General features: G+C 46.7%; 1 protein-coding gene across 7 annotated transcripts in view; it reads left to right on the forward strand.

Moving 5' to 3' along the window:
* Positions 1-2348: 2348 nt before the first annotated feature.
* LOC138754964 (uncharacterized) overlaps positions 2349-18151 on the forward strand; it is a 39696-nt gene continuing 23893 nt past the window's right edge. For 5 of the 7 annotated variants that reach the window (XM_069920052.1, XM_069920053.1, XM_069920050.1 and 2 more), the window contains exons 1-5: positions 2349-3949; positions 8897-8959; positions 12634-12763; positions 14302-14386; positions 15711-15801. In XM_069920052.1, the coding sequence (XP_069776153.1) occupies positions 3853-3949; positions 8897-8959; positions 12634-12763; positions 14302-14386; positions 15711-15801 (466 nt within the window). In that variant the 5' untranslated portion in view covers positions 2349-3852. The remainder of the gene's footprint in view (positions 3950-8896; positions 8960-12633; positions 12764-14301; positions 14387-15710; positions 15802-18151) is intronic. The other 2 variants (XM_069920055.1, XM_069920054.1) reach the window with 2 other exon arrangements.

Below are 18151 nucleotides of genomic sequence, written 5' to 3' on the forward strand. Positions count from 1 at the left end.
GAGAAGTGTCGGGTTACAAGATTAACGTAAATAAAAGTGAAGCAATGCCTATGAATAATGTGGATTTCTCAAAATTTAAGAAGGAATCACCATTCAGATGGCAAATGCAAGCAATAAGATACCTAGGTATACAAATAAATAAAAATCTCGGCCAACTATATAAACTCAATTATTATCCACTAATGAAAAAATTACAGGACGATTTAGAGCATTGGAAAAATTTACCACTAATACTAATAGGAAGGATAAACTGTATTAAAATGAACATTTTTCCAAGGATATTATACCTATTTCAGGCATTGCCAATACACCTGACAGAGAAATTCTTCAAGGAGTTAAAGATAACAATAAGGAAATTTTGATGGAAAGGGGGGAAACCGAGGATAGCACTAGATAAATTAACAGAATGGTATAAACAAGGAGGCTTACAACTGCCAAACTTTAAAAATTATTATAGAGCCGCACAATTAAGATACCTATCAGATTTTTATCAAACAAGGGAAAAGCCAGATTGGACTAGATTAGAATTAGATAAAATAGGGGAAAAGATACCTGAACACATATTATATAAATGGGATGAAAAATTGGTACAACATAGAAGTTCTCCAGTATTACATCATCTACTCAATATTTGGAAGAAGATTCATGTAGAAAGAAATAAAACAAATTATCAATTACCAAAACTAATATTGACGCAAAATAAGTTACTCCCTTTTACAATAGATAACCTTTCCTTTAGAGAATGGGAGAAAAAAGGGATCAAAAGAATAGAAAATTGTTTTTCAGGAAATAGATTATTATCCTTTGAACAAATGAAAGATAAATACAATATAACTCAAATACAGTGCTGGCATATTACCAATTGAGATCCTACTTGAAGGACAAATTAGGAAGCAGTCTGAGTTTACCAGAGGGAAGTAACCTTGAATATGTGATTACAGATACAATGATAATCAAAAGATTTATAACAAATATGTATGTATATTAAACTGCAAGAAAAGGAGAATGAAGAAACAAATGGTAAAACTAAACAAAAATGGGAACAAGATTTAAATATAAAGATAAAAAAGGAAACATGGGAGAATTTGTGCTCTGGAACGATGAGAAATACAATAAATACGAGGTTACGTATGATACAATATAACTGGATACACAGGCTATACATTACACCTCAAAAGTTAAATAAATGGTACCCAACAGTATCTGATAGATGTTTTCGATGTAAAAAAGAAATGGGAACAACAATTCATGCAATCTGGACATGTGAGAAAGTAGAAAAATTTTGGGAAGATCTAAACCAAATATTAAATAAAATTACAGAAAACAATATACCAAAGAATCCAGAGATCTTCCTCCTAAGTAACATAAAAAACAAAGAATTTGGAATTGATTTGGAGGATGCACAAAAAAGATTTGTTAAGATAGCTCTAGCCGTAGCAAAAAAATGTATTATGTCAACCTGGAAATCGGAAGATAATTTGAAAATACAACAATGGTATATAGAAATGAATAAATGTATTCCATTAGAAAAAATAACATATAGTTTAAGAAATAATATTGAAATATTTGAACAAATATGGGAGCCTTACATGAAACACAATAGAGAAAACCTACCGGGGACATTCACTACCTAAATTAACGAAAGGAGAAGGAATTGACTCAGTGGAATTTCTTGTTTATTTTTATTGAATGACAATATTGTTTGACTGGTTTAATGTATCCTAGATTTTGTACTTTAAATGGAGGGGGGGGAGGGGTGGGATGGGAGGAGGGAGGGGTGGAATGGCACTGTATATATTTGGAAAGGAAAAAGTATGTATCATGGTTAATGTGGTTTATGGTGTGAAAAATAAAAAAATTTAAAAAAAAAGAATTTCCAATCATGTACCATTTTCAGATATAACCACTTGGTCGTCTTCCCGGCCGATCTCGGCGCCATCGGTGGCGAACATGGCGAAAGGCTCCACCAGGTCACGGGGACCGCGGAAAAGCGGGATCGGGGTTGGTGGTGGGGGGGTGGGGGGCACTGGAACCCGTCAGCGCCGGCCCTGAGACGAGAGGCGTCAGATGCCGAGTACGAACGAAAATCAGCATAAAAGTTCATGTTTCTCCAACTTCCTATGTGATGGAGCAGATCTGAAACCGCCTTTGTGTTCTGCTTGGGGTTCTCTATCACAATCCCCCGTCATTTTTCAGGAAGCAAACCTTTATTGAAAAATATCTCGCTGTGCATTGCGATCTCGTAAGCAGGCTTGTTGATGGCCCGGGCTGACAGCTGCCAGTCCTCTCAGCGTCCCGCCCCCTACTTCCGCCCCGCCCTCGCTGTGGGCCGTGCGGCCGCTACTTCCGCCCCGCCCGCTGGGCCGTAGAACAGGTAGGCCTCGGCGCAAGGTGAGGTGAAGAGAGGCTGGGGTCGGGGCCTGCGCTCGGAACCTGAGCCACTTGAAAGGAACTTTTACATGAGGGCAACTGATAGCTAAAAAAAAGTATTTATCTCATCCTGAACTAATCATTTAACTGCTGAAACCCCATTATTGTAGCCTATGGGACATTAGTATAGTAACTAAACTATTGGGATTATTAACTAGTTAGTAAAAGTTAGTAAACTAGTTATTAAATGTCAGTTGTTTAAACTTAATTTAGGCACTAACTTCTGACCAACTCCATAATCTGTGGGGAGTCAACATTTGGGAACCAGGATTAGATGTTGGTCCAACTAATAATTGTGGGGAAATCATTGACTCCACAAGCTACGGATAAGGAGTTGCAGGATCCGCGTCAGGTGAGCGGGCGGCAGGCACCGCACCTCCATTGAACTCAGCTGAATTTTGGCGTGCGGCCACTGGCTCCGTGCCGCCCAACTTAGAGTCGCGAGCCCTGCACGCTTTGGGTGGAGGCACGGGGAGAGGGTTGCAGGCGGTGTGGGGTTCGAAATGCGGCCGCTGGCTCTGTAATGGCGTTGAGCTGGCCATGCTGCCCTTTGCAGTAAGTAGTTGACGGTAACGTGAGCGGGTTCTCCTCAGGGTCATTAGGGCGAGCGAGTGGTAAGGTGACTAATCTCCATTTAACAGAGGTGGAATGCATCTAAATTTTTATATTTAAGTTTGGACAGACAGCACGGCAACAGGCCCTTCTGGCCCACGAGCCAGTGCCACCCAATTGACCTACAACCTCGCCTCACCCCCCCCCCCACCCCCCAGTACAAATTAAACAGTGGGAGGAAACCCACGCAGACACAGGGAAGAACTTACAAACAGCGTGGGATTCGAACCCCGGTCGCTGGCCCCACAGCAGTAGGCACTTTCAGGTGGCCAAAATGCCCTGATGTAAAGCCGCATATTCTACCCTAATGCGGCTGTCAGGTGGCCATCTGAAAGCGGAGAACCCAGCCAGGAGGAGCACTTACCTTACCCTCCTCCTGTAAGGTATAATTTCCGGCTCCGAGAATCCCCCGTTGCACCTGAAAGCAGCAGTGGGACTACGGCTACAGTCCACAGGAGCCGGCGTTCACTTGGACGCGGCTTTCCTTCAGCCGGCACATTCAGGTGACAGAAAGGCGTCTTTTCCATGGCCACCTAAACGTCCCAGCTGCGTCTGCCAGCGCATTATCTGCGTCTGAGCACCTGAAAGCGGCTAGTGTGCTAACCGTGGTGAGGTGCAGTTCCTAATTGAGTTACAGAGCTGCCTGGTGATCCCAGGGAAGAATCGACAAGGAACTGGATGCCCTGCCACAGGCTGGCCTGATTGTGGGGGGGCGGGGGGGTGGAGACTGGGTTTCCGTGGCGGCCTACCTGAAGTCAGCCTGAGCTGCTGTTGGATGAAGCGGAACGTGTGCGGCGAGACCGGAAAGGGATGCCCGTCGGGTGGAGGCCTCCAGGAAACGACAGAGAGGGCAAAACGCGGAGGAAAGTGAAAGACAGAGAAAAGAGCCTAAATCGCGTGAAGGAAGGTAAGATTTTGAACGTACGACCGGAGTGCAGAGAGGGTTGTGTGTGACCGAACGTCAGGATGAATGATGAAATTCAAGATTCCATTATTACCACGTAATAAAAACAGTGCAATAGTACGCAAAATCTGATTTAGTTGGCCATAAGGCAGGAAGATTCACCATCAGCAGAAGCTCCTCTGACAGAGAAAGAGAAACAAAAGAAAGTTCTCCCGAGAAGTTGTCCACTCAGCCCATCGAGCTTGCCCTGCCATTCCATCATATGCTGAATCATTCTCCCACTCAGCCCACGCTCCTGCCTTCCCCTATAACCCTTATATATAACCCTAAAACTATATATAACCCATATAACCGTATAACCCATATGACCGTATAACCCATATGACCGTATAACCCATATGACCGTATAACCCATATGACCGTATAACCCATATGACCGTATAACCCATATGACCGTATAACCCATATGACCGTATAACCCATATGACTATATAACCGTATAACCCATATAACCGTATAATCCTTATAACCTTATAACCATATAACCCTTATAACCATATAACAGTTCACAGCACAGAAACAGGCCATTATTGGCCCTTTGAGTCTGCGCCGGTTAACTTTAACAACTCCACTAGTTCCCCCCTCCCGCTCTCCACCCATATCCCTCCAACACCCTCACATCCATGTACACATCCTTTCTTTTTTTCTTTGGCTTGGCTTCGCGGACGAAGATTTATGGAGGGGTAATGTCCACGTCAGCTGCACGCTCGTTTGTGGCTGACAAGTCCGATGCAGGACAGGCAGACACGGTTGCAGCGGTTGCAAGGGAAAATTGGTTGATTGGGGTTGGGTGTTGGGTTTTTCCTCCTTTGTCTTTTGACAGTGAGGTGGGCTCTGTGGTCTTCTTCAAAGGAGGTTGCTGCCCGCCGAACTGTGAGTTCTCTTCTCTTAAATGACAGAAGGGACCCTGCCACAACTCTCTCCTCTGGAAGATCATTCCATTCTGCCACATTTCTCCGAAAGTTTTGCCCCCTTACCCTTAACTCATGCCCTCTTTTTCCAACCTCCCCTGCCCTCAGGGGAAAGAGTCTATTTATGTCTCGTCTCTCTATTCCCTTCATAATTTTAAATTATCAAATCCCCTCTCAGCCATCTACGTTCCAATTGAATAAAATCCTAGTCTCCTTAATCTTCCTCTGTACTCTAGATGCTGTAAGCCAGGCAACATCCTTGTAAATCTTCTCTGCACCCTCTCCACGTTATCTATATCCTTCCTGTAATTTGGAGACCAGAACTGAGCACAGTACTCCAAACCTGGCCTCACCAATGCCTTAAACGGTCGCATCATCACTTCCCTGCTCCTATACTCTATGCTATGATTTATGAAGGCCAGTATACCATATGCCTTCTTAACCACTCTGTCTACATGGGAATCTACCTTCAATACCATAACCCCCAGGTCCCTCTGTTCCTCAATGCCCTCCTCTTAACTGTATATGTCCTATTTTGGTTATTTTTTCCAAAATGCTGCACCTTGTCTACATTAAATTCCATCTGCCATCTTTCAGCCCACTCTTCCAAACAAACCAAATCCTTCAGTAATCCAAGAAAACCTTCCTCACTGTCCACCACTCCCCCTATTTTCATATCATCTGCATATTTGCTTACCCAGTTAACCACACTCTCCTCCAAATCATTAATATAAATGATAAACTACAAGGGACCCAGCACCGATCCCTGAGGCACCCTGCTCATCACACGCTTCCATCCTGACAGACAGTTGTCCACCACGAATCTCTGCTGTCGTCTTATCTTCCAGCCACCTCTGAACCCATCTCACTATCTCTCTCTTAATCCCTAGTGACTGAACCTTCCTTACATGAGGAACCTTATCAAAAGCCTTACTAAAATCAAAATAGATCACAGAGTATTGATACTCTGACTATTCAATCTCTGCCTAAGTACACCCAATGTCCACCACAGATTGGAGATTCCTTTACTTTCATGTTATAAAGACAATGCAATATTACTGCCATTAGGCAGACAGATTCCCCATCGGCAGAAATCACCTGAAGTGCCTCTTACGGTCACACAGAGAAAGAGGGACCCCCGCCACAGAGTGTCGTTGTGGATTGGCCTCGAGTAAATTTATTTCTGATTGATGGTCAATGATATTATGTCGTCGTCATACTGATGGCAACGAGCCATTCAGCCCATTGAGTTCATGAAAGCCCTTCATGCCAACTGTTGGCCCCCCCTGTACCGGAGGGGCTGGTGGCAGACTGGGGGGGGTCGCTTTGTTCAGCACCTTCACTCTGTCCGATGCAACAGTGGGGATCTCCCAGTGGCCATCCATTTCAATTCCCTGCCCCATTCCCATGCTGACATCTACGTCCGTGGTCTCAAGCACTGCGGGACTGAGGCTGTCTCCAAATTGGATTCTGTCTGGGCACTCTCCAACCACATGGCATTAATGTTGACCTCCAGTTTCCAAAAGTAAAACACAGAAATCTGTAGACACCGCAGTTGAAGTGAAGACACAAAGCTGCAGCACCTCAGCAAGTCAAACAGCGTCCTTTATATAACAAAGGTAAAAATACAGAACCAACGATTTGAGCTTGAACCCTTCATTTCAAGATTTGGAAAGTGTCGGCAGAGGCCGGAAAAAAAAGGAGTGAAGGGGGGAGGTGGTCGCAAAGGCAGGGGGTGGTAGGTGGAGAAGGGAGGGGGGGGGGAAGGATGACTGGAAGGGAGGGAGGAGAGCGGGGAAGGGGGAGGGAAGGGGGCAGACATTGGAAAAGTCTATGTTAATGCCATCTGACTGGAGAGTGCCCAGATGGAAAATCAGGTGTTACATTAAACATTTAAAAATGTTAAATTTAGACATACAGTGCGATAACAGGCCATTTCGGCCCACGAGTCCGTGCCGCCCAATTTACACCCCATTAACCTACACCCCCGGTACGTTTTGAACGGTGAGAGGAAACCGGAGCCCCCTGGAGAAAACCCCACGCGGACACGGGGGGGGGGGATGTCCAAACTCCTTACAGATGGCATGGGATTCAAACCCCAGTCCCGATCGCTGGAAGGTGTTGTGCTAACCGTGTTGTTCCTCCGACTTGCGGGCGGTCTTGGTGGGACAGTATGGGAGGCCATGGACAGACCTGTGAATGTGGGAGCGTGACACAGCACTGAAATGATTGACTACTGGGAGGTCTATGTCACTGGTGCGGACGGAGTGAAGGTGCTCAGTGCAGCGAGCTCCCAACCTGCTAACCGTCGGCCTCCTCTGTCCCAGAGGGTCTGGTCACAGTCTGCGAGATCGCTTCGTTGCCCACCTTTGCTCTTTCTCCTCCCCCTATCCTAATGATTCCTTTTCTCCCTCCCCTGCCCTCCTATTCATGTCCAGTTAAGGCCTTTGGCCTGCGTTCGTCCCCCTGCCTTTTCTTCCTTCCTTCCTACCCCCCCCATCTTTTTTTATTCAGTCACCTGCCTGCTTTTTGCTCACACCTTGAGGAAGGGCTCAAGCCCGAAACATTGATTAGGCATTTTTACCTCCTATGGATGCTGCAGGACCTGCTGAGTTCCACCAGTATTTCTGTTTATACATTAACCACCTTATTTTGCCCCTAACCCCCTAAATAGATTGTTGGGATGGGAGTCTCACAGACTGAGTCAGGGAAACTGATCCTGTTTTCTGAAGGCACCAGGCGTAATTTTTTTTGCATCACATCAATGTTAATATAGTAAAATCCCTGGTATCTGGCACCTATAGAGATTGGTAGATGCCGGTTGTTAATTTTCCGGTTGCTTGAGACTGAGTGATTGGTGAGCTAACCACCAGGGGGCGCCAATTTTAAGCCTCTATTTTTTATCTTTTTTCCATGATTTATTTTGAGGCTGTTACTTGAATTCCGGATAACACGGATTTTACTAAATTTTATTCCAAATGTACTTATTTAATGCCCCTGTCACAAATGGTAGGGTCAGGGTTCCTTGTGTTATTGTCGAGTTTTAGAGACCAAATTTTAGGGTAAAATTTAAGGGGTTGACTATTATACTACTTTTAACCGCAGCAAGGACCATGTGGTTTGGGGTGTTGAGAGCTTGGACGGGCAGGCACCTGAGGAGAGGATCTGTGGCTGGGACGTCAGGAGCTCCAGTGGGTAGGCAGCCAGGGCAACAGTTCCTGGTTGTGACGTTGGGAGCTCGGATGGGCGGGCAGCTGACCAAGGTGAGGGTCTGTGGATGGGGTGCCGGGAGCTCGGATGGGCAGGTGGCCAAGGCCAGGATCTGCAGCCGGGGCATCTGGGGCTTGGATGGATGGGCGGCTGGGGCATCAGGAGCTCCAGTGAGGGAGTGGCCTGGACGCGAGCCCATAGTTGAGGGGTCGGGAGCTCCAGTGGCGGGGGGTCGACTTTTACACTGTATTGACCATACTCGTGTATACACAGTATTACATTTTATTGACACTAATAACAACCTCTTTGCATTCCTATATGGTCTTGAACTTAGAAAACTATCCCAAAATTCTTAACAGTGGCCACTTTGGATTGTCTGATGCTGAATCATAGCTCCTTGAAGTGGTGGGGGGGGGGGGGGAAGAAAATGAGAGAGGACGGAGCCGAGGTTCAGGCAGCTGAAGGTGTGGCCACTGGAGCGGGCCGGGGACTTTTGAAGATGCTCAAGAAACCAGAATTAGAGAGGGGGAGAGATCTCGGAAAGTTGGAGGAGATCACAGTGAAAGTCGGCAGGGAAGTCCCCCGTAACCCTTGTTTAGTGGGAGTGGAGCTGGGCTGTCAGCGAGGTGTTGCGAGAGAGTTGTCAAACCGGAGGAGGGAGAAGATGCTCTCAGGGATGCTGTTCGGTCCTGTAGCGATCCGGGCCTTGTCCAATGCAGCCCAACTCTGAGATCGATCCTGATTCTTTGCCCATTTTTTTTCCCTTCAGCCTACCAGAAGTTCCAGATTCTGGGAGATCAGACAGTCGCGCATGTGTTACAGGAACGGGAAGGTGAGTGTGTGTGTGTATGTGGGCGCGCAGGTCTGTTAAGGGATCTGTGCACGCACGAGTGTGTGTGTGTGTGTGTGTGTGTGTGTGTGTGTGTGGGCCTGTGCGTAGGAGTGCGAGTTCATGAATGAATGTGTGCGTGTTTATGCGGTGCGGATTTGTGTGTGGGTGTGTGTGAGAGAGAGAGAGAGAGAGAGAAGCCCCTCTTTAAATCTTTTTTCTCTCTCCTTAAATCTGTCCTCTCTTGGGTCCCGACCATATCTCCCCTGGCTACTGCCTGACCTTCTGAGCTCCCCAGTTTATCTTCATTTGCTTCAGAATTGCCTGCTTTGGGGGAAAAGTTTATGACTACCGTATATAAGCATGTAATAGTCAACCCCTCCTATTTGTAGCCCAAAAATTCATTTTTTTTTGTAAAAGTTGACCCCCTCTCCCCCCCACAAATTTGTGGCCCATCCGAGCTTCCAACGTTCCGACTGCGGATTCTTGCCTGCGCCCTGATTGCCTACCAACCGGAGCCCCCAATGCCCCAACCATGGGTCCTTGCCTAGGCCGCCTGCCCACCGGAGCTTCTGACCCCTCGACCACAGACTCTTTCCTTGGCCCCATCCGAGCTCCCGTTGCTCCAGCCGTCTGCCCATCCGAGCTCCCGACGCCCCAAATGTGGATTACCACTCATTCCCAGCCATCTGCCCGTCCGAACTCCCAATATCCCAACTGCGGGTTCACAGCTGGGCCCTGGATGCCTGCCCATCTGAGCTCCCAACGTCCTGAGCGATACAGGTACCTACGTGGTCAAAAATAGTGTGCACGTAACAGTTGACCCCGTAAATTTTACCCTAAAAATTGGTCCACAAAATTCAACTATTACACGCGTAATGATTTTATAAACATCTACTTTGTCTCTGAGTCCACAAAGGAAATTCTCAGTCCATCTAGCCTCTCCTTTTGACCAGGTTCCCCAGTCCTGGCAACATTCTAGCTGAACGATATAGGCTTCTGGAATGAAGGATGTCTCCTATAAGGAGAGATTAAGGCTGGTCTGCTCTCATTGAGACAGGGACGGGGGGGCGACATTTTGAATAGAATTTACTGTCAATTCATTGTTTGCGGTAGAGTCACAGTGCAAATATTGCTGTAAACTTCATTTCAAAGTAGACATATATTTCGACGAACAAGACGACTTGTATAAGATGACCCACCCCCCCCAGAATTTCCACTTAAAATGTCGATTTTGAGCTATACTCACTGAATAAGGCTCCCCCAAGTCTGGTACTTACTGCTGACCAGTGGAATGATGTCACGGTTGGCGCGGCGGTCAGCGCAACGCTTTTACAGCACAATACTTTTACAGCGCCAGCAGTCAAGACTGGGCCTGGGTTCAAATTCCGCACTGTCTGTAAGGAGTTTGTACGTTCTCCCTGTGTCTGCGTGGGTTTTTTTCTGGGGAGCTCCGGTTTCCTCCCACCTTTTAAAAATGTTCCGGGGTGTAGGTTAATGGGGTGTAAATTGGTGGTGTGGACTCCTGGGGCCAAATTGGTCTGTAACCATGCTGTATGTCTAAGTTTCAAGCCAAGATACCTTTATTTATCATTTATACCTGTACCATGCTTGCATGGTAAAGTCGAATTAGTGTTTCTCCAGGACCACGGAGCATATTTACATACAAGTTAGAAGTTAAGTTTATTTTAAAAATTAAAAGAAAATTACACAGTTTACATTTTTATTTTAAAATAAATCACTATCAGCTCGTTTAATCGGCCGTTTAAAGCTTTACAGAGCCGACAGCCATTGGACTGGATGGTTGGACCCCGCGGATGAGCTCTGAGACTTTGCTGTTAAAATTTTGTACTTGGCGTGGGGAAGCGTTGAGACTTCGATGTTAAGCTTCGAATTATATACTTGTGTATAAGACTACTCCTGTTTTTGGGGTGACATTTTTTAAGATTCAAATACCATCTTATAAGTGGATGTATACGGTACTGCAAAAAAAAAAGTGAGGTCGTGTCTGTGGTTCATTTTCCATTCTGGAATCTGACGGCAGTGGGGAAGAAGCTGTCCGTGTACCGCTGGGTGCTCGTCTTCAGCTTCCTGTACCTCCTTCCCGATGGTAGCGGTGTGAAGAGAGTATGAGGCCTGGGTGGTGGGGGTCCTTGAGGGTAGAAGCTACTTTCTTGAGATGTCCTCGATGGAGTGGAGTGATGCCCATGATGTCGCAGGCTGAGTTTACAACACTCTGGAGATTCTTCCTGTCCTGAGCATTGGCACCCCCGTACCAGGTAGCGATGAAACCAGACGGAATTCCGTTGTTGTAGACAGGGACACTGTCCCAGAATAGGTATTAGCCAGCTTGGAGATATTTCTGCACTGCAAATTGTTGGGATTCAGTCGCTGGATGTTTTTGGACTACATTCAAGGAGAAGTCCTATTGTTTTGGACGGAATTGAAGGATTTGGAGATTGAGCAGGGAAGTGAAAGATTAGCTTGGATCTTGTAGAATTGCAAAGCAAGGTTAGGGGTTGAGCATCCCGTGTCTGAGAACCGAAAAGATCCAAACACCTAATTGTTCTGTTAGCGCCCACGTGATGTCACAAGTTGAAACAAAATTTGCCACCTGAATTGCCCACGTGGGGCTCTGACACTCTGTTGGAGCTCTGGTGTACAAAGACGTAGTGGATAAAGCTGTCGATGAGAATTTCTAGTGCTGCATTTATCTTTTTTGTAAGCAGAGATTGGTTTTTTGTAAGTATGAAACGTTATCTCGTGAATTTTCCACTTGTGGTGCCATGTTGGCCCTCAAAAAGCTGGCCATTGTTTGTTGACGCTGTTTAACTGCTGATACAGGTATTCTGCTGATGCATTGTTCCAAAATCCGTAAAAAAAACCCAAGTCCAAAAAACATCTGGTCCCAAGCGTTTCGGATATGGGGTACTGTACTACCTCCCGTGTGTCTTGTGGCTGTCTAATTTTGATTTAATAAAATATAAATATGCTTTTAAAATGTAGACATACAGCACTGCAGCAGGCTGTTTCGGCCCACGAACCCGTACTGTCCAACCTACACCCAATTAACCTACACCAGTGGTTTTTTTAAACTGCTGCCTTAAACTCACATTCCACCTTAAGCAATCCCTAGGCCATCGGTGCTCTGTGATTAGTCAGGGATTGCTTAAGGTGGGTTGTGAGTGGGAAGGGAAGGTTGAGAATTCCTGCTCTAGACCCAATTGTTTCTGAAATATTTTGCTTGAGAAAAATTGTCATTGGCCCATTCCCTTTGGAGTTATGAAACCGTGACAGTTTGGTACGATTAAAACAGTGGTTTTCAAATCTTTTTCTTTCCACCCACAGCCCACCTTAAGCAATCCCTTACTCATCACAAAACGCATGGCATAGGGATTGCTTAAAGTGGAATGTGAGTTTAGGGGAGCAGTTTGAAAACCACTAACCTATACTTTCGGTACCTTTTGAAGAGTGGGAGGAAACCCACCCTGGCACGAGGAGAATGTACAAACTCCTTACAGACGGTGCGGGATTTGAACCCTGGTCACTTCTGGTGCTGTGGCAACGTTGGGTTAACCGCACCTGTCTCTGCTCCTTTAAAGATGAGAGTCCGTTTTCCGGTCTGTAAGTAATCGTGACTTTGCTGATGCACTTACCTGCCGTGGTTCCTCTTGCAGTTGAGGAGCACCTTGCAGCCAACAAGCTGAAGGCCTGGCAAGTTCGGACGAACCTCAGGGTCGCAAGGAGGCTGCAGGAGGAGGAAGATGAGCGGAGCGGGGCGCTCGACAGGAAGCCTCGCAAACAAACGTAAGGCTGACCCTTGCTTTTTTCCCCCTGCCTTTCTTTGATCTCAGACATCCGCCACTTCGTTCTCCAAAGGCTCCAACCTCGCCTGGGATGGGGCCTTTCATTCCTTTGGCCTGCAGGGCCCATTACTTGTTACAGTGGAAGTATCTGGATACCAGAAATCTGGACCACCCAAGCATCCAGACTTTTCAAAAACACTCAAACTCTTTAAATTTCGCAGCCTATTGTGTATGTGGGTAAGCACCACAGTGGCATTTTTAGTTTCCTTTAAAACTGCTCGTTTTGATAAATGAAGTGTGGTAATGAATAAATGATCCTTTACTCTCTTCTTTACTCCTCCCTAAATTTGAACTTTTATAGTACTGCCCAAGAATCTTGAAAATCCAGACTGCTCAGCGAATGGGTTGGTCCAGAGTTTCAGACTTTTACTGTACCAACAGCAAGCAGCTGTCAACCTGATGGTTCAGGTTTATTGTCAGAGAACATGGCATCACCTACAACCCTGAGGTTCTTTTTCCTGCAGGCGCGGCAGAATTTCCACTAATTGGTCATGCAAATAAAAACTGTACATAGCGTACACATGTAAGCATATGAAGAGTCTTGTGGCCCCGAGACCTTTTTCCTGATGGCAGCAGAGAGAACAGGGCGTGCGCCGGGTGGTGGGGGATCCCTGGTGCTTTCCGACGGCAGCGTTCCCTGGAGATGATGGTGGAGAGGGTTTTGCCTGTTATGGTCCTGGGCTGGGTCCAATATCTTTTGCAGGGCTCTACACTCAGGGGGATTGGTGTCTGCATTGTGTTTGTTATGTACAGTTTTTTTTTGTATTACTAATAAGTGGTAATTGTACCACTTCCACAGGATAAAGAATTTTAGGCTTGCATGTCATGTCTGTCCTCTGACAATAAATCTGAAATTTGGTCCACCGCTGCGGTCACCTTTTCTGTAGGGTCAGCTCCTATATTTCTTCTCAAACTTTGGGGTGGGGGGGAGGAATGTTCTCTCCGTTTCTGGTGCCCTGCGCTATTCTGTCGCTTCCCTGTTTTATACAACCCCCTCGTGGTGTGCCGCCGTCTCGGACGCAGGCCTCAGTCGTTGCAGGATTCCTTTAAAAAAAAATCTCGGCGGCTCCTCTAACGGGCTGCGGGGAGCTGGCACGGAGCTGCCGGCTTCATGACCGGGCAGTAGGACCCTGCGGAGCAGCACCGTGCCAGGTCCACATCTCTGCTGCTGTCACGGCAGCGCCGCCCCGCTCTCCTATTAAAAGCTTCTTGCAACCGACCACCGTGACCAAACATTTGGTTGCCCGCCCTAAACACTGGTTATATGTCTTTATCGGGGCCCACTGAGATCCTCTGCATTTTTACTACAATCACAGGATCTGCAGACCCTCGCATTTCACTACCCTGTGAGTACAACAGGTTGCCCATAGTTTAATGCTCCAGACAGAATATTAAGTGCAGGGTCAGACCAATTTTGCCACTGAGAGGTCTGATCAGATGTGATTTAGTGAATGTACTAACCTGCACCTTCTACCCCAGCAGCAAGAACATTAGAGATGACAAGCTGGTGTTCAAGGAGAAGGTGGAGGTGTGGGAGGAGAGCAGGCAGCGATCACGCAAGGAGGTAGAAGTCTTCCAAACTGTTCATCTACAGGACATGAATATTGGTCAAAATATCAGTTTATTTCCCTTCTTTAATTGCCTCGACACAGGGTCAACCATGTTGATGGGTCTCTATTCACCAACCAATCCAGTTAAAGGAGCAAAAATCTACAAAAAGATTGGTTTTTTAAGTTCCAATTTTCATAGTGTTCATTGACTTCAGCTCGGCATTTAATATGACTGTTCCCTGGAGGCTGGTGGAGAAGCTGTCCTCGTTAGGACTCAACACCCCTCTCTATAACTGGATTCAGTCTTCCTAATGGAAAGACCGGGTCGGTAGCTGAATGTCGAGCACCGTCATGCTGAGCCCTGGCGGCCCTCGGGGCTGCGCGGTCAGCCCGTTCATGACTCACAACTGCAGCGCCAGATCTGGCTCCAGCAGAGTCTTCGTTTGCAGGTGGCTCGACTGTCGTCGGGCCTCATCAGCAACATCGATGAGTCGCACTACAGAGAAGAGGTAGAAAACCTGAGCCATAAGGTGGATGAGACGAAGGAGAAGATCATGGACGTCAGGAGGACCAGGATCCACCACCTCCGCTACACATCAACCACTCGGTAGTGGAGAGAGTAGAGAGCACTAAGTTCCTTGTAATTCACTGAACTAGTGACCTATCATAGACACTCAACATCTCCTCACTTGTCAGGAAGGCTCAACACTTACTGAGAAGACTGAAGTGAGTAAGGCTATCGGCCGCCATTATGTCAACTTTCTATAGGAGCTCTATTGAGAGTATGGGTACGGTTGCCGCAGCGTGACGCTAACCGTGCTGCCCAAAGGGGCATTTATCTGCCATTGGGAAGATGATCTGCCATTCATCCAGTCTGGGATGGCTTGTGATTTAAATTTTTAAATGTCGTGATTTTTTTACAGCACAGATTGAAGCTGATTTTACTATCTAATCCCATGCCACCCCATTACACCCAAATCAATCTACAACCCCCGTATGTTTTGGAGGGTGGGAGGATACTGGAGCCCCCAGAGGAAACCAATACAGACACGGGGAGAACGTGAAAACTCCTTACATACTGCACCAGATTTGAACCCGGGTTGCTAGCGCTGTAAATGCAGCGTGCTAACTGCTAATTGAGGCCCAGCGATATGGTTGACCATGAATTGGGTGGTGAGGTATTTAGAGGAGGGGAGTGAATGGGAGCGAGTATGAGTTAGTCTCTCATTCACTGGGTCTAGGAGGCTGCCCGGACGGAAACAGCTTCTGTTGGGGTCTGTCTCAGAGTTGCCTCTTACTCTGCAACTGCTCGCTCAAGCTTCACTCTTTGTTCCCCAGCAGAAGGACCGAATACGTAGATCTCCAGGGGAGACGGACCCACCTTCCGAGGACCGCGAGGAAGCCAGGGACAAAGAGAGGAGAGACAAAGGTAACCGGTGTTCCAGTCTGCCGCCTCCTGTCCCTACCCCCATTCCTAGAAGCCGTCTGTCTTCTCACCCCACTCCTAATCCATCTCCACGGCAGTGGGAGAACCGTGGCCTCTTCTGGAATGAAGCAATGCTTATTTGAGAGGAACACAAAACTGCAGATCTGGAATCTCGAGCAAACGATGAGGGTCAAGCACCATCTGAGCAGACGAGTTTTGAGTTGGGACCCTTTATAGAGACTAAAGTAGAAATGGGGTGGGGTGATATCAAGATGAGGGGGAAAAAAATTAAACAAGACAATCTACAGACAGAGTAGATGACGAGGAGAAATTTCTTTAGCCAGAGGGTCATGGGTTTGTGGGTTCATGGCACTGTACAGCCAGATCATTGGGGGCAGGTGGGGGTTTAAGGAGGAGATTGATAGGTGTCTAATTAGTCAGGGTATCAAGCGATACGGGGAAAGGGCCAGAATTTGGAACGAGATGTGAGAATGGTTTAGCTCGGGGTGGATTTGCAGAGTAGACTTGATGGGCCGAATGGCCTTTATCTTGTGATTATAGTTCACAGAAATGATGGAGAAACTCAGCAGTACTTGCAGCGTCAATAGGTCGTTTTGGGCCTAAGCCCTTCGTCAAGGTATCTTTCTTTGTCAGTGTTTTAATTGAAATTGAAATTCCGCATCGAAAAATACAGAGTACATAAAGATACATGTTAAAAGTAAAAAAAAATACATTACACTTAGATCATATTAGTTCATCGAAGGTTCCCTGCCTTCTCAATCAAACTAATTATAGTAATATTTTATAAACCCACTACCAAAAACAAAGCTGTTTGGCAAGGAGAGGGAAAAAAAGATTTCCTTATCAAAGTGATAAATTGCCTTATTGGTCAACACCTCTCCATTCATATCAAATCAGAGATTCTGAAAATAATTAATAAAAGGGTCCCCACAGAGTTTGAAAATTTAAATTCAATTCTAATCTTCTCTAAGTTTAAACATGACATCACATAGCTATTGAGCACGAGTCGTCAAGGTACCAAAGTGGGAGGGAGGGGGAGAGGCTGGGGAGGGGCTAAGAGGTGGAGGGTGAGTGCCCTGTGACGGTGTGGGGGGGTGAGTGCCCTGTGACGGTGTTGGGGGGGGGGAGTGATTCCTCTGCAGCAGGGGTGGGGGTTGAATCCACTGCCCCGGGGGTGGGGTGAGGAAAGTTAGAGAAAAGAAATTTTAAATTAAAAAAAGAAGACATGCAGCATGGTAACAGGCCATTCCAGCCCTGTGAGTCTAAGCCACCCAATTAACCTACAACTCCCCCCCCCCCCCCGCGTACGTTTTGAACGGTGGGAGAAAACCGTAGCCCCCGGGAAAACCCATGCAGGTCATGAGAAGAATGTACAAACTCCTCACAGCGCGGGATTCAAACGCCAGTCCCAATCGCTGGCGCTGTAAAGGCGATACGCTACCTGCTTCGCCAACCAGGCTGCCGTCAGAATAGGGATAGGTAAAGATGGGAATGGGGAACCAGATAAGGGCGGGATTAGCTAAAATGAGAAAAGGATGTTTGTATGTTTGGGTTTAAGGTACAGAGCAGCCAGTCTCAACATGATCCCTACGACCCCACCCCCAGGGGCCATTGCACATTTATGTAAAAGCCTTGTTATCTTTACAGCTCACGATTCTATAAGGTCATGGCTGATCTGATCAGAGGCTTATCTCCACCTCCATATCCCTTAATTCTAATAGTAAAAATTTGTCCTTGTCTTAAATATATTTACTGAGGTCACTCCATTGCTTCAGTGGGCAGTGAATTCCACAGATTCACTGCCCTCTGGGCACAGCCGTTCCTCCTCATCTACATCTTGGCACTCTTCCAGCCTGCTACCCTGCTCTCCTTCCCTTCCCTCTGTCAGCTCTCCACCTCACCCCTATTCACCCAGCCATCCCTCCTCCCCTGATCACTGCTGACCCTTCTCCACCTGTTACCTCCTGCCCTTGTGTCCATGCCTTACCCTTTTGTTCGGTATTTGCCCATACCTTGAAGGGTTGAAGCTTTAAACATTGGTCATGTATTTATCTTTGTTGTATAAAGGACACTGTTTGACCTGCTGAGTTTCTCCAGCGTTGTGTGTTATTACTTCAACCGTGGTGACTGCAGGTTTTCATATCTTTCTTTTCTCCCTGACCTCCATTCTAAATCTACTCTGAATCTTGAGGCTAAATTTCACCAACCAGTGGAAACAACAGGCTTACCTCTGGTAGCGTGTCAAATGACTCAGACTTGTGGACTCAAACCAAGGCTTTTATTAGCAAAAGACTGGGGTGCAGTACATCAAGGTCGACCAGTCCAGACTGAC

The sequence above is a fragment of the Narcine bancroftii genome, chromosome 2 (genome assembly GCF_036971445.1).
Source record: "Narcine bancroftii isolate sNarBan1 chromosome 2, sNarBan1.hap1, whole genome shotgun sequence".
Taxonomy (NCBI): Eukaryota; Metazoa; Chordata; class Chondrichthyes; order Torpediniformes; family Narcinidae; genus Narcine; species Narcine bancroftii.